At 41.4% G+C, this 15,030-nt stretch overlaps 2 protein-coding genes across 2 annotated transcripts; both read right to left on the reverse strand.

The window, feature by feature from the left end:
- Nucleotides 1-1,166: 1,166 nt before the first annotated feature.
- LOC115399260 (aftiphilin-like) lies at nucleotides 1,167-3,072 on the reverse strand. Its single transcript, XM_030106540.1, has 3 exons — nucleotides 3,060-3,072; nucleotides 2,240-2,366; nucleotides 1,167-1,394 (listed from the first exon to the last, which is right to left on the reverse strand). Exons 1-3 carry the CDS (start codon nucleotides 3,070-3,072, stop codon nucleotides 1,253-1,255), a joined length of 282 nt encoding a protein of 93 aa, XP_029962400.1. The 3' UTR covers nucleotides 1,167-1,252.
- Nucleotides 3,073-3,747: 675 nt separating this feature from the next.
- Nucleotides 3,748-11,782, reverse strand: LOC115399548 (uncharacterized). The gene is made up of 7 exons (XM_030106976.1): nucleotides 11,706-11,782; nucleotides 8,490-9,886; nucleotides 8,231-8,388; nucleotides 7,459-7,585; nucleotides 7,234-7,290; nucleotides 6,876-6,989; nucleotides 3,748-6,418 (listed from the first exon to the last, which is right to left on the reverse strand). The coding sequence occupies exons 2-7, from the start codon at nucleotides 9,849-9,851 to the stop codon at nucleotides 6,317-6,319; spliced, it is 1,920 nt and encodes a 639-aa protein (XP_029962836.1). The 5' UTR covers nucleotides 9,852-9,886; nucleotides 11,706-11,782; the 3' UTR covers nucleotides 3,748-6,316.
- Nucleotides 11,783-15,030: the final 3,248 nt, after the last annotated feature.

Below are 15,030 nucleotides of genomic sequence, written 5' to 3' on the forward strand. Positions count from 1 at the left end.
TCCAACCAGCCGAAATATATCATATAATATTTAGGCAGGAAACCTTATTTTACATCTACTTTCATCAATATCACTCCTTTTTTTTCTTTGACAGGTTTTAACTGAATCACATCTACTACATAAACAATTAACCTTACATTTACAGTGCAACTATATGATCTAAAATATATTGAAAAAGTCCCTCACTGTTTCCACCTGAATTTGTCACATAAATGTCCATTTGACACATATAACATTATCTTCCATGTACCTCATGGGAAACGTCTCCCACAAACATTTTCATATTCATTACATAAACATCTCATTTTACATTCAGTCCCTGCAGTATTTGTTAATTGATCACACAAAATACATTTCACTTTGTCAAGGAAACACACCCATTCACATCCACCCCTTGAATATTTGTTGACATGAATATCTTAAAATCTCTTTCAGAGCTGTGAAACGTTAGTTTAGCTTAATTTTTCTCTGAAAGATCACATTTATCACTTGTTTTATACAAACACTCTAACTTGTTTTTACTTTAATCACACTATATGCATCTCTCACAGCAACATCTTGTTGTGTCTTGTCAACTTTATTCCACATATCTGATATGGATAATGTTAAATAGTGTGAATGTTTATGAAGCATTTAAAACACTGTATTAAAACATCTGATTAAAACCGGACACTATATGTAAGACAACAAGTAATCCATTTCACACAGTTCAATTATTGTGCAATTTTGTGGATTCATCTGTTGAAACTTTGAATGAAAGTGAACTAATGTGCATTCACTATAAACTGACCTTTACAGTAGCTTTAAATCTAAGCGTGAGTTCACTATCTGGGGTTTATCTGCCTTTTCACCAACAGGCAGAGGATCTCCAGCAGATGGAGTGTTTCTGCTCAAACACACACTTCTGCTAGTGCAGTCCAGCTTGTGTGTGTTAGCTCACCTTCAGTCAGACAAAATAACATCTAAGAAACTCAGAAATTAATCCTTTAGGAGCCAAAAATCAGCATAACAAATTTAAAAAATGTGTTTTTGTAGGTGACATCCTTGCTGGAACAATGCTTTTTGAAAACACAGCTTATTCTGTTGAAAAGTTTGTTCATTGCTCCTTGAAGTTGTGTCACATGTATCAGGAAAATGCATTTGTGGGATGTGCAGCTGAGCTTATGCAATGCAATGCACTTTCAGAAACTGTTTTCTGCCAAGATGCATTGTTATGACAAAGAAATAAGTTCCTGACTGCTTTGTGAAGACATCAGACATCAGGGGGCCGTGAAGCTTCAGGAACGAGGATGCTGGGAAACACGAGCACCTTGGCCTGCATGAAGGACAGACTGGGAAGTCCGGAGAGCACGCTGCAGGCGTCTGCGCTCAGACTTTCATCCTGCAGAGGATTCCTGATGGACGGACACACACACACGCGCAGACTCACACACACTGCAATGAACAGTAACCATAAATAACTTTTATATGATATAGGGACAATTACATATATCGTGTGTGTGTGTGTGTGTGTGTGTGTGTGTGTGTGTGTGTGTGTCACATACAGCCATATGGACTCTAAATGAGTTAAAACAATGAAATAAACTAAAAAATACCAAACTCCAAATTTCAGTGGAGAGAAGCATACATATAAAATGGAGAAAAGTTCCAATTGATGCAACTTTTACAAAACATACGGCAACCTCTATAAAAAAAAAAAGATACCTTGCTTTCATTGCAGCGTCTTGGTAGAGTCAGCCTTTCTAACCCTAGATTTCACTGTTCTCTTGTATATTAACAAATTCATTGAATTCCAACGGGATCGAGATCATCTGAGTCTATCTCATCTAAACATTAAAACATTGTTTCAGCATTTAAATTTATTTTAGAATAACCTTTGTTTTTTCTGTAATCTTTAAATGACGTAAAATAATTCCTAGGTGTGGACTGAACCCTCTGCCTGGCCAGTTTGTGGCCCATGGGCTGCAGGTTTGACATCCCTGAGTCAAGGGAATGGTTTCTGGTATGAAGTATATTCTATTCATGTTTCATGTTTTAAGATTCATCTGTTTTTATATCTATCCGCCATCTGATTCCATGTATTATTCAGTGTGATAAAAACATCAATTGAATTGGGAGGACACGTATTGATGCTTTTGAAAATTAAATACCCAGTCAAATCTACAAAATGTCATATTTATCATTTGAAGAAATCTGAGTGTATATGCAGTAAATAGTGACCTCTGCAGTGACCTCTGACCTCACTGAAATGCAGGTTTTCTGTGCAGAGGAGAGCAGGCGCTGCAGAGCGTCCTCCACGTGGCTGCTGCTGCTGCTGCTGCTTTCCAGCTTCCTCGTGCTCAGCTCGTACAGCTCAGGGTCGACTCCTTCACACCAGAGCCACACGGGACACATGAGAGACAGAAGCTGCTCGGAGACCGACCTGCTGCATGAGCTCCATCCAGAAGCAATGAGAAGGTTCTCTGACCTGGAGGAGGACTGCTGCTGCTGCTGCTGCTGCTGCTGCTGCTGCTGGACCTGCTCTCCTCCTCCAGACCAAAGCAGTCCAGGTTGAGAGCAGAGCAGCCTGCGTGAGCAAGGAGAGACGGCGGAAAGACGATTCGCCTCTGAAACAACCTCAGGGAAAGCTGGTTTACGTTTACATTTCCTTTTGTAATTTCTCACTCAGACTTAAAACTACACTTTCTTACGATGACTTCATTTCAAACTGAACATTCTGCTACTGCTGGCTCCACTGGTGGAAACTTTTCAGGTTGTTCCAGCTGTGATAATCAACAGAATCACAGTGAAGTGGAAGAATCCAGTCCTGAAACCACACCTTTAAACCTCCAATAGACCTGTTCCACATGTCACAGCAGGAAAATCACACATTTTCAATGAGAACCTGTGAAGTGAAAATCCTGTCTGACAGCAGTCTGAATGTCCTCAGCGGCAGCGGCACACAGGAAAGTGTGAACTCTGACCAGTTCAGTTCACTTAAGTAAGTCAGAGTGAGAAGGGCCCTGTGGCATTGTGGGATTCCTGTCACAGAACCTGGAATCCTGAAAAATGAATTTTACCTGCCAACTGCATTACACTGCTTACGATCAGTCACATTCAGCCATTCACTGTTATTAGGTCCTCAAACATCTATGCGTGTTTTTTTTTATGTTAGAATGCATTAATTTCCCATCTAAAGATAATGTACTGTTTCATTATATCTGAATTTGCACATCTTAATTAAACATTGCTATGGTTTGAACAAGTAAATTAATATTACAACCACTTCATTATTTTTGGGATGTTTCTTTAGTTCTATTGAGAATTCTAACAGTACTAAGTCTTGTAATACTACTTTGTACCACAAGGTGGAGTCCAAGAATTGAAACTGAAGCAGATGCAGCAGATTCTGACAACAAAGGACAGAAAAATATGATTAAAGGCGAAGTTTCTGCCTGATGAAACTCTGAGGAAAAGTGACTCATTGCTGCCACCCAGTGCACAAACATGGTATGGCTGCCATCTTTAAAACTACCTTCAAAAACTGAAACCTTGCATTAATACTGGATGTTTTTTTAACATGATGTGAAACCATCCAGTGAACAGGGAAAAAAAGAAATCCAAAAATACATTTCATACATTTTTTTTAGTCAATAGAAAGAAATTCCAAGAAAGTACTTGATAATAGAGGGATTTCTCACTGCATTCAAACACACAAAGTCTCACACAGAGGGAAAATCTGAGGGAAGAAAAGCAAAACCGAGCAGAAAGGATCCAACAATTTATTTCAGTATTTACAAGGATTTCCCACAATTCCTTATTGCAGTGCACTGATTCTCAAGTTGAGCAAATACAGCTGGAAAAATTCATCCCAAAAAAAAAAAAAAAGATTTCTGTTGATAAAGTATACGTCAAAAGTTCAGCACCTCTTAGAAAACGACTGCGAGCAGGGAAAGGCACAAAACAAAACAACGGTATCTGCACTTACAGAAAAGTTATGGGAATATATTTGAGTGGAAATAAAAAGATGAAAATAAATGTTTACGGCTGCTCTCTCTTTAGGATTTGGTACTTTTTCAGTGCTTCATACATTTGCAGCAAATGTCAGACAGCATCAAGTACCAGAAGAAAGCACAGCTATAGTGTTTAACTTTCATGTTTGATATCCATCATTTTAAGAGCCTGAAAATAATTAAACAGAATTAAAGCCCCAAAAATACATATGGTTGACAAAAACCTAAATCCTAACATGATTTAGACAAACACATTTTAAAGATGAATAATTTGTATTACTGTTATTTTATTCTTTCTTTGAAAACCGCTAGTGTAATTTAACTTTTTTCTGCACTCAGCGCGACATACAGACGTCACGCTGCCCCTGCTGCTCACAATATATCATTATAACACCGTCTACTCCAATAAAATACAGAGAGGCAGCCTACATCTCTTGACTGTATCAATCCAATGCAGGTAAATAATGTTTGATAATTGCCAGGACCAATGAAAACAATGAAATATCGAGGTGGAGAACAAGCATAAAGGCTTTAAAAACCTTGTTTAAATTTCTCCAAACACAGACTGAAAGCCTTCAGGTTTCACCTGGGTAATCAAACTGGAAATGTTCATGGAATGCTCCATTCAAAGGGCTGTTTTAGGTTTCATGCTACAAACCCAAACCTTGAGTTTTATTTCTGTCACTACAGCGATCGCTGGTTCCGTTAATTAGTAAAGCCACATTTCTAATAAATATAAGTATTCATCTTAGTGCTTCCTTCTTTTTTTTTCACTTCAAGAACATGCAGCAGATTTACTTGAGTGGCAAAGTTTATCTGATGGGAATATTACAATTTAAGCAAATTTTTTTTTATTAATTCATGAGATAACATTTTAATACCAACTATAACAAATCGTATCGTAGCGATTTAAACGTGAAAGCAGAATGTGCAATTCGCTGAACAACACTTTAAAATGCTCATTGTGTAAGCACTGCATTAATGCTGATTTTGTGAATGCTGGAAATAAATGCTGCTGTGCCCACACAGAAACGTAAATCTGCAAAGATTTCCTGAGCAAACAAGTAAAAAAAAAAAAAATTCAGGACATTCTTTTTGTTTACAATATTTGATTTGATTAGTCAACTGAATTAGAGGCCAGGGTTGCCAAGTCTGCAGATTCACCACAGAATACAGATAATTCATAAAAAACAGATTTTGTATGTGACGTACATGAACGATACCGACGGATAATAAGAGGGGTGGATATCTGGAATGGAAGTTTGACATCTTATCAAACTGACTTTGGGCCAGACTAACACATACACACATGAAACCCTCAATCACACACAGTAACTCAACGTTTAACATGCAACAGCGTCCCGCTACGAATGGCAAGCTCACGACACGAGAAAGGAGCAGAGCCTAGTTATGCGAGGAAATACAGAAAAGAGCTGGTTTTAAGTGGCTATTAGGCTGGTTTTGGCTCTCAGACCTGGCAACCCTGCCAAAGACCTAGAAACAATTATTCACCCCCAAAAAAACAAAGTGAAATGAAAAAAATCAAAGTGCAATACTTAGAGTAGAAACTTAATGGCCAGGAACAGCCATGCCATCTGAAAAGGCTACACATTATTAACACTGAGACAGTTAACAGTGTAGCGACTGCCGGTTTATGAAATGGAAATAGATGTTTGGGCATTTTAACCAGCATGGCACATGTTCTGACTGCTGTTAATGGAAGAAAAAAAAACTGTCTTTTTAAATAGATCAAATCTACATGTTTAGAAAATAAACTTCACTAAAAGAGACAAGATAAAGGCTTCAAAACCTTAAAAGCAGCGTAACTCTGTGCACATAATCAGGTGGGACCTCCAGAAGACCCTCCAGTTTCTACGGTATGAGTGAGGCTGATAAATACTGAGATAAATTCTTTCTAAAAGGCGACAGCAGGTTAAGATCAGACACTACAGGAGACAAAAAAAAGAGAGAAAATGAAGACGAGCACAGTGTTTCCCCAGCGACAGATCTTAAACTACTGTCACTGATTCATAGATTCAGAATGTTTTTGGTTTGGTTGCACATTCATCTCATTTTAAGTCCCAGGCTCTTCTTATTTATTTATTTTTTATCTGCTTGAAAAAAGAAAAGAAAAAAACCCCAAAAAAACTACTGAATACTGTTTCAGAGTTGTGGTTAGCCGCTACTTGCCGAGTGAGCGGGGAGGGGAAACACGGCGTGAAATCAGAGAAGCGGAACATGCCCCGGAGGAAGTGAAAATCCCAGAGTGAACTCTGAAAATGTTTTCAGCTCATTAGCAGAAGCCGTGTCGGGGGGCTGGCGCTTTACTTCCGGCCCCAGAAGTGAGGGGCTCTGCGGGGGGACGTACCGTCCTGAGAGCTGCTAAGGCCACGGCTGCTCCAGTCCGGCTGTCTGGAAGGAAACTCCTGAAAACAGACAGAAGGAATGAGCGCCACTCAAGCGTACATGTCATAAAATAGGCTTAAACAAACTCTCCAAGGTTTCAGCTCTGAAGTGTTTCAATGTGCGGCTTACTAAGATCGTAGCACATTCATATCGTCTGGGATCATTGAAGTCAGGTAAATTTTTCACCACTTTCACACTGAAACTGACACACTGACTTGTGTAACAGGTCCGAGTCTGTAATATATCAGCGTTTAAGAATGTTCACGTTGCGGTCGACCCAGATTCAAATCAGTAGAGACACACTGGGAAGCAAAAGCTCTTGTCAAGGTCCTGTAACCTGAAGACAAATCTGCTCCTCCTCAACAGCCACTGTGTTTTCACCATGAGGATAACCTGGTTAACCCTTTAATGCATCCTCTTCTAATCAAAGTCCGAAGCGGGCCGGCCGACTCTGCTCCCACTGCCAAGTGAGCTCACCTGTGCTGGATGAGCTGAGAGGTCTCGGGGTCCCGGAGGAGCCCCTGTTGTGACCACTCTGCGTCCTGGAGAAGAAGCAGCTGGTGCAGGGTCTTTGGTGGGCTCCAGCAATCCCTGATGATCAACAGTTAAAACAGCAACGACAAAGTGAAAACAGAGACGGAGCCCAGGATGATCTTTAGGCTATCAGTGTTTGTAACAACAGTGCCGCTCACTTCAAAACTGTGATAACATTACACAAACTACGCACACATCTGAATGCAACTTATGTTCATAAATATGTATAGCTACATGTGTTTATATGTCAACAGTGTGTAACTTTCATCAAATGTCATTAGTTTTTCTGTTTAACTCTCACCAGGCCAGAGGCAAAAGCAGGCACAGTCACTGGTTGCTTCTTTGTCCCCATGAACACCTTTCAGAAGGCAAACCGGTGGTTAAGAAACAGCAACACACAGGCAGAGTAGAGGCTGCATAACAGAAGTCTATCTGAGCTTTAGGAACAAAACAGAAAATAAGGATCTAGTTGAAGTTTGACACAAGTACTCCTAAAAACGCTTCTCATGAAGATGATGGCACTCACAATGTTCCTGGTGTCCACGCCAAGGCAACTGAGCAAAGTGCTGTTGACGTGAGACCCGCCCCACTGGAACCGGAGGCCGACGGCACCGTGAACGTCCTGGTGTGAGCGCAGCATCTCCTGCTGGATCCTGGCACAGAGCGACGGTACAGTCAGGGTAAAACAGGGCCGTACTGAGACATGGGAGGCAGAAGTGGTCCGGCGGTTCGAAAGGAGCTGCTGATGGACCACCACTGTGGCTCCCTCAGAAAACTTGTGCTAACTGGAAAACTGCAGTTGGAAAATCCCCACTGGGAGCATTTTGGCGATTCATGTTAGAGTCTAAATATGTTATGAAAGCTTAACAACAATTGAAATGCCTTTTCTATAGCGGCCCATCTCAAAATAGAAGTACACTTACGAAAGTTTTGTTGCACAATTTGATTGCGTTATGCTGTCAGAATATGCAGAAGTAGGAAATGTACAAGTATTCGGCTATTTCTCTGTTATAACAATGCTTCTTAGTGACAAATCTCACTTGTTTGGAAAGTCTGTTCTCGTCTCTTTTAAATGGCTCCACATCTGTAAGCAACACATTTTGAGGAATGAGCAGCAGAGTTGAATATGTAACTTGAAAATTTACTTAATCTTCTTTGCTAATTAAAAACAGTCTGATGTGATGTGGCCCTGTTTATTCCATATTTTTTTCCAGAATTAACTCATTGAACCAGTTTATTTGAACCAGTGCTGATTTGTGTCGTCGGTGTGAAGTATGAACGATTCAGATCATCCTCACCTCCGAGCACCACTGAGTTGTGATATTTCCTCCTCGCTCTCAGGGGGGTGTTGTTTCTGGAGCAAAGCACCGAGGCTGAGCAGCTCCTCCTCACCTTCCACAGCTGGGACCCCGACCTGCGGGAAACTGGTCTCCAGGAGCTGCTGGACACGGGAAGCCTAGCCCCCAAGGACAAAGAGAAACACAGTTCTTTGAGTTTTTACTCAGAAAGCTGCAAACATTCGCTGATTTCAGAATTTAATTGATGTTAAGTTGGAACCTGCTCCTCAGCGTCCACATCAGTCTGCGGGCTGCTGACCGACTCTCTGAACTGAGTCCAAGTCTTTCCCTCCACCTCTTCAGTCTGGTCCTTGAACTGAGCCCACGACCCCGTGGCGTCCTCCTGCGTGGGCGCCGAGCAGAAATCAGCAAAGCTGTCACTCGGCGGGAGGTTTCCCAGGCTCAGCACGCCTGCGTCGGCCGGCCGGGCGTGGTCTCGGTCCCCGCGGCGCTCCGAACTTCCATCAGTGAAGTCAGCAAACCTGTCGCCTGGGTCCGCTTCTGATTGTGGCTGGCTGGAGGTAGCAGAGGTTTCCTGAGTGGCGTGTTGCTTGCGGTGATGAAAACCCTCCTCGGACTCATGCGGGCTGAGGCTTGCTCTACTCGAGTGTATGAAGTCTTCCAGCTCCTCCACTTCGTCGTCGGTCCGGTCCCAATCTGTGGAATCATCCTGCGAAATGAGGGATGAAACATTTGGTTCCAAGTCAGCCGTCGACGCGCCCTCAAACGACAAGTCATCAGAGAACGACGGGAGGTCCTCCGAGGCAGCCTCACTCATGAATGTTTTTGGAATAGCAGAAACGCCGTTTTCCTGATCTTCCCTCTGAGTATCCCCGTCCCATTCCTTCATATCAGAGGGAAAATCAAAAGGTTCTGCAGCTTCCAGAAGCACAAAGTCATCCTGAGATGACAGCACAAGTGCTGCATCTCTACATTCACAGTGCTTTAATTTAGTGACGAGGTTTTCTTTAGTCTTATGTGCACAAACAGATCCGGGCTCGAACTTCATTATAACCTCGCGGCCCGAATCACTGATTTGTTTTCCTGAACTGATGTTTGTGCCTCCGTTCAGTCTGCTGTCCCACTTTTCTGAGCTGCTCACGGGGGAGAAGCCGCAGCACCAGGGGTGAGCCGTCTGGTCCGTGAACACTGTAAAATCTGCAAACCCTGTTTCCTCTTGGGGAGAGCAAGCACCAGCAGCAGAATGGGCCACAGAGCGTCTCTCTGCATGTCCATTTGTGAGACGCAACGAAGACTCGGCGTCACCGTCCTGCCTGTCCATCTGACCTCTGCCGCACTCGAACATCACAGTGGACGTTGGTTGAGATTGTTCGACTGGCTGATCGAAGCTGCAGCTTGGTTGATGGGTGGCTGGCTTTATGTTCGGAGGAGGTGATCTGAAACTTGAAGGCAACTCAGAAGAATCAGCAAAGCCGATAGGGGAGCAGGAAATCCCAGTGCGAAAGTTCCCGAACTCCTCCTCTTCCCCTGATCTCATCTCTCCATCGGCATCGTCATCTTCTTCATCATCCACAGCAGGAGGAGGCGAGGAGGTGTGCAAGCGCATGATATCTGACTCCATGGGTTCTCCCTGCAGGAGCTGAAGGTCTCAAGCTCCTGGAGAAGTCGAGAATAAACAAGGAGAAAATAAGAAACTGCAGCTGTTTATGAACCTAAAAATATGCATGTCATGAGGATTTTCTTGAACTCTGGATGAGTTGGTGGCAAAATGTCCAGTAAAGAATTTTGTTTGGGGTCATTCAGTCAGAAAAAAAACTTGCAATGGGACTTTGTGAAAGCTCAGTTTCACAATAAACATTTTAAAGTCACAGAATAGAAATAAATAAAACTGAACATAGTTGCAAATACTTACTTGCTTACTGCTTAATAATTGCCTTTAATGGGATCGATTCAACACTGGGTCTCTGTCAGATCTTTCAATAAAATCTTATCAAAAATTTAGGTAGGATTACAGTTCAACACCTTAATATAAACAGGAAGTACACGGTGCTTTCCAGGATGAAGGGGGAAAATAAATCCATAGTTTATGTGAATACATGAGAAGCTTAAAGCAGAAGTGCTGCACTTTGTCAACATTTCTGTAAATCATTCATAAACAGCATCACTTTCAATAATTACCACAACATTTTCACATGTTTTATGTGATTAGTCCTGACTGATTATTGCTAGTTTGGAAGAAATGAGAAATTTACCAAATGTGGTGAGTGTCCAGATAAAGAGCTAAATGGGATTTCTGGCGTAATATCAATAACAGATTTGAAAGGATGTTCTTCTGATTAGTTTGTTTGTTGACATCATTTATTCAAAACTGTAGTTTCCATGAACTTTGTTTCAGTACGTGCTGTTCACGTGCTTATTGCTGTGCACATTTGAGACATGAACCATTTTGAGATTTACTGTGTGAAAAAAATAAGGAACATTTTTAGTTCTGTCAGCTTGCATGAACAAAACTGGCTGCTTTTGTTATTGTTCTAGTTTGTTGTTTACATGAGAAATGAAGATTTGCTGTGTCTTGTTAGGATGAGCTTAGAGTCTCCTCTGTGAACTCTCCATATCTAATCGGATAAGCCTGCTACTATATGTTCAGGTTGGTCACGATGACAGTGTCACTTGGTACAAACACTTGAAGGAGCAGTGGTTTAGATGGTACAGCTTGCACAACAACCCTGCAGGCTCTGACTCAGATTTAATTGCAACAAATTGAGGAACTTGGAAAAACAAATCTTCTGCGTTGACAACCACATACAAATTCAGCTTTGCTGCAGTGGGTAAATAATTTCGTCCTGTATCTTTGGACCTGCACATAACTACAGTTGTGAAGATCCTGAGATGGAAAAAGTGTCCAGGGACTGGCTCCGGTCCGTAAACCGATACAGGAAACCTGATCCGCAGCTTTGTGCTACTTTCTTAAACCGACAGTTCAAAACCAGGTCTTTAGGATAACAAATTATCCTCCGATGAAACCCTTTAACACGGAACACACACATGTAAAGTACAAGCCGATTTATCACATAGATGTGACTGTCACTCTGTTATTCTTGGTTTTGTGTTGATGAAGCCACAAACAACAGCTGACCCCCTCCTGCCATTTTCTCCTGTCTCTTCAAACAGGACAGTCAGTTATCACACTAAGACACGGATGTGGAGTTATGTTAACATATGTAGGGGTTTATTAACCACGAACAAAGAGGTGGCTATTAACGTTACATCTGTCTGTTAAGCTAATTACATTTAAATGAGGTGCAAACAACAAGCTTTAATCGCATTACCGACGCAGCAACTGATTAGCTAACAACTGCTAGCCAAAGAAAGCCGCCGCTACCGGTTTAATGCATTCCCATTAAAATCGTCAAAAATATTATTGCCAAATGTTGCAGAGTGTAATATTAATGAGACATTTTTATAAATTATTTACCAGCACTCACTCACGCCTCTTGTCAGTCAGCGCCGCAGCCTTCTTCTCCATCCTCCTCCTCCTCCTCCGGGGACATGAGCCGGGATGTGGAAATGAGGGGAGCTCTCACTCTGCTCCCATTTCAAGAGCCGTGTGGAACATTGACAGAGACTGGACCAGAGAGAGACGTATTGCCAAAATAGACGATCTGCACAGTTCAAACTCTTTTGTTTGGTTTTAATGTTATGACTATGGAAAACCTTGATTAAACATGTTTTTCGGGAGAAATTGTCAAATAACAAATAGAAGTAACGTTCTATTTTTCACATCCGTTAAAAAAGCTATCATGTACAAAAACTGAAAGGATCAGCTACTTTTAAACAACAAATTAGCTTATGCAAAAAATACACCATAATTTGTTCAGTAAACAAACCTGTATTATAGGGAGACTGTTCTGAAACGTAAACCTAAAAGATACAAACATGCAAATTACAGAGCTCAACTGTCAAACCATGACATACTCAGCTTATGATTTTACATAAGTAGATCAGCTGATGAAAGTTGTACTCAGGTATGGGATTACACAGCTCGGAATTTATTATTGCAAGTAGAACCCCACCCAAAATGCTATCTAATTATAATTATAGCAATGTTAGCAATTGTCATTTGTTTCGTGCACCTCGGGACTCTAGTTATGTTTTCATATGAGCCACAGTGCATTTCATTTAATGGAGAAGATGTAAAGCTAAAACTTGTCAGGAGAAAGCAAAATTTGAGGGTGATACAATCATGATGCAAAACTTATTAAAAATGAACAGATTCTTTTCTTTTTTGGGGGGAAATAAAGATTGTGGCTAACACACAAAACAGTTTAGGCTTAATTGTAGTTTTGTAACAAAAGTAAAAAAAAAATAAATAAAAAAATAAAAATAAAATATATATATATATATATATATATATATATATATATATATATATATATATATATATATATATATATATATATATATGTGTGTGTGTGTGTGTGTGTGTGTGTGTACACATTCAGGGAGTTAGAGGCACTGCAGAACCAAGTGGAAATTATGAGATAACACATTGAAGTGCTTGGTCCTGTGGTTGACTTAGTATTACAAAGAACAATCTCCCACCTGTCTCATCAATAGCCGTCATATCCGACTGATTGTCTACACAGAATACACGGGAATCTTATCCATTTAAAGCACTAAATCTTAAAATATCTTCCAAATAAATAAATAAATAATCATGAATTTATTCAGAAATAACAAAGACAACATGACAAACATGAAAAAAACAGACAGGTTGGGCAAACTACTGAACGTGTGCTGTCCTAGCATTGTGGACATCAATGAGCACGTACAAGTCAGAAGCTGTGCGAAACGTTGTGCCACAAATCGAACACCGAAGCAGCTTCTCGTCAATGGCCTTGGCAGACAGATGAGCATTCAGTTGGGACATTTGTGAGGACTTTCCACAAATGGCTTCACACTTGTGTGAACCGTTGAGTGTAAGACCAAACGATCTGGACATGTGAACTCTGTCACACTGAGGGCACTTGAAGGGCTTCTTTCCCACGTGCCTGACCAGGTTACTCGGAGAACTTTCTTCTGCAGAAACGGCACGACGTACAGACCTGATTTTCACCAAGTCTGCCATCAACACCGCTGCCACCCTCAACCCCCTCGCCATCACGGCTCACAGTCATAGTGACGGTGGACACCATCTGACAGGCTGTGAATTTGTTTCTGATTCAGAAAGCGTCACTTTTACGTCTTCTGGAGGATGAGTGTTCAGGTTTGGCCTGCTGAGGGACAGAGTGTTCAGGTTTGGCCTGCTGAGGGACACGGGCCTCATGTTGCTCCACTGTAAGCTCCTTGGATTGCTGCTGGAAGACTGAAACCTCATCAGATTCGGGATCTGGAAAACAGAAGGTAGAGAGAATGTGGTAAATAGTAACAGAGTCATATCCAGTAGGGGAATGGATAACTTTATTCATAGTTTATTCATAGTTAGGGGATGAGAACTACAAAACTACACTAAGTGTGCTTAAACAAATAAAAACTACTAAAAGAAAAGACTAAATCTGCTGTAAAAACAAACCGACAATAAAGAGTAACAAAAAACTAGGACTAAAGCAAAAGCCAGACCTGCTGTCAGTGACAAGATGTGCGGCTTCAACACAGGGAGCTGCTGTTCGAGCTGCCGCCTCAGCCGGATGTCCTCCGCCTCCTGCTCCGCCGTGGCTTCTCAAACCGGCCACAGGTCTCCTCCGCGGCCGCGGCGTGCCGCTGGATGACCAGCCTCCAGAGCTGCGGACAGCCCGACATGATGGAGCTCCTCCAGCTGCAGGACGCGGAGGGAGAGACGGAGAAACAAGCAGCAGCGAAACACACACAAATCGCGCGGTTGAGATAACTTCCGGGTCAACGTGAAAACGCGAGCGAGTCGGTCCTGCAGCGCCCCCTGCTGCGGTGGATGACCCGATCAAACGGAGCCATTGGAATGTAGATATAGAAAATAAAATCAACAAAGCCACTAGAGACGTAGACAAACTGAAAGCACCTACAGTAAGAATTACACTTTGATTTCACTTAGATTTAGAGTATTTTTGGATGTAAACAAATAAAAACCTGAATGGCAACAGTGCTGATTCAACTCATTAACATCAGTAAAAGAAAGGAAATACTGGATATGACATGTATGAAAGTCAAAAAGTCTATTAAAAAATAAAAGCTCACTTCCCTGACCTCTGGCCAACTGATATCCCATTCGAGTAGATAAAATACGATGAAAGTTAAGTGAAATGCTCAAAACTAACTATTATTTGAAGCTTAGAGTAACAGGTTAGATTATCTTAAATGAAAATATCAATCAATCAATCAATCAATCAATTTATTTTTGTATAGCCCAGTATCACAACAACAGTTGCCTCAGAGGGCTTCAAGATGTTACATTGGTTGGTAAAAATAAAAACAGTGAATAAGCATAATGTTAATATGTCAAATTCACAGTAACGAGACAAAACGAAGCAACCACCGCCTTAGACCCTCACATCCGGCAAGAAAAAAACTCCAAAAACCCAGTGGGAAAAGAAGAAATCTTGGGGAGAACCACAGTATGGAGGGATCCCTCTCCCAGGGACGGACAACTTTGGCAACAGCTAGCATGAGACAATAAGAAGTAAGGCTTAGGACTATACACCTGACTGATGCATTTCTCTCAAAAAAGGGAAGGAATGTGGAAAGTTGTGCTTAAAATTGGGCCCCCTGCCTACACAGTAAAAGATATACAGAAATCAAATAAAATGCTTTTGTGAATAAGACAGTCT

The sequence above is a fragment of the Salarias fasciatus genome, chromosome 13 (genome assembly GCF_902148845.1).
Source record: "Salarias fasciatus chromosome 13, fSalaFa1.1, whole genome shotgun sequence".
NCBI lineage: Eukaryota > Metazoa > Chordata > Actinopteri > Blenniiformes > Blenniidae > Salarias > Salarias fasciatus.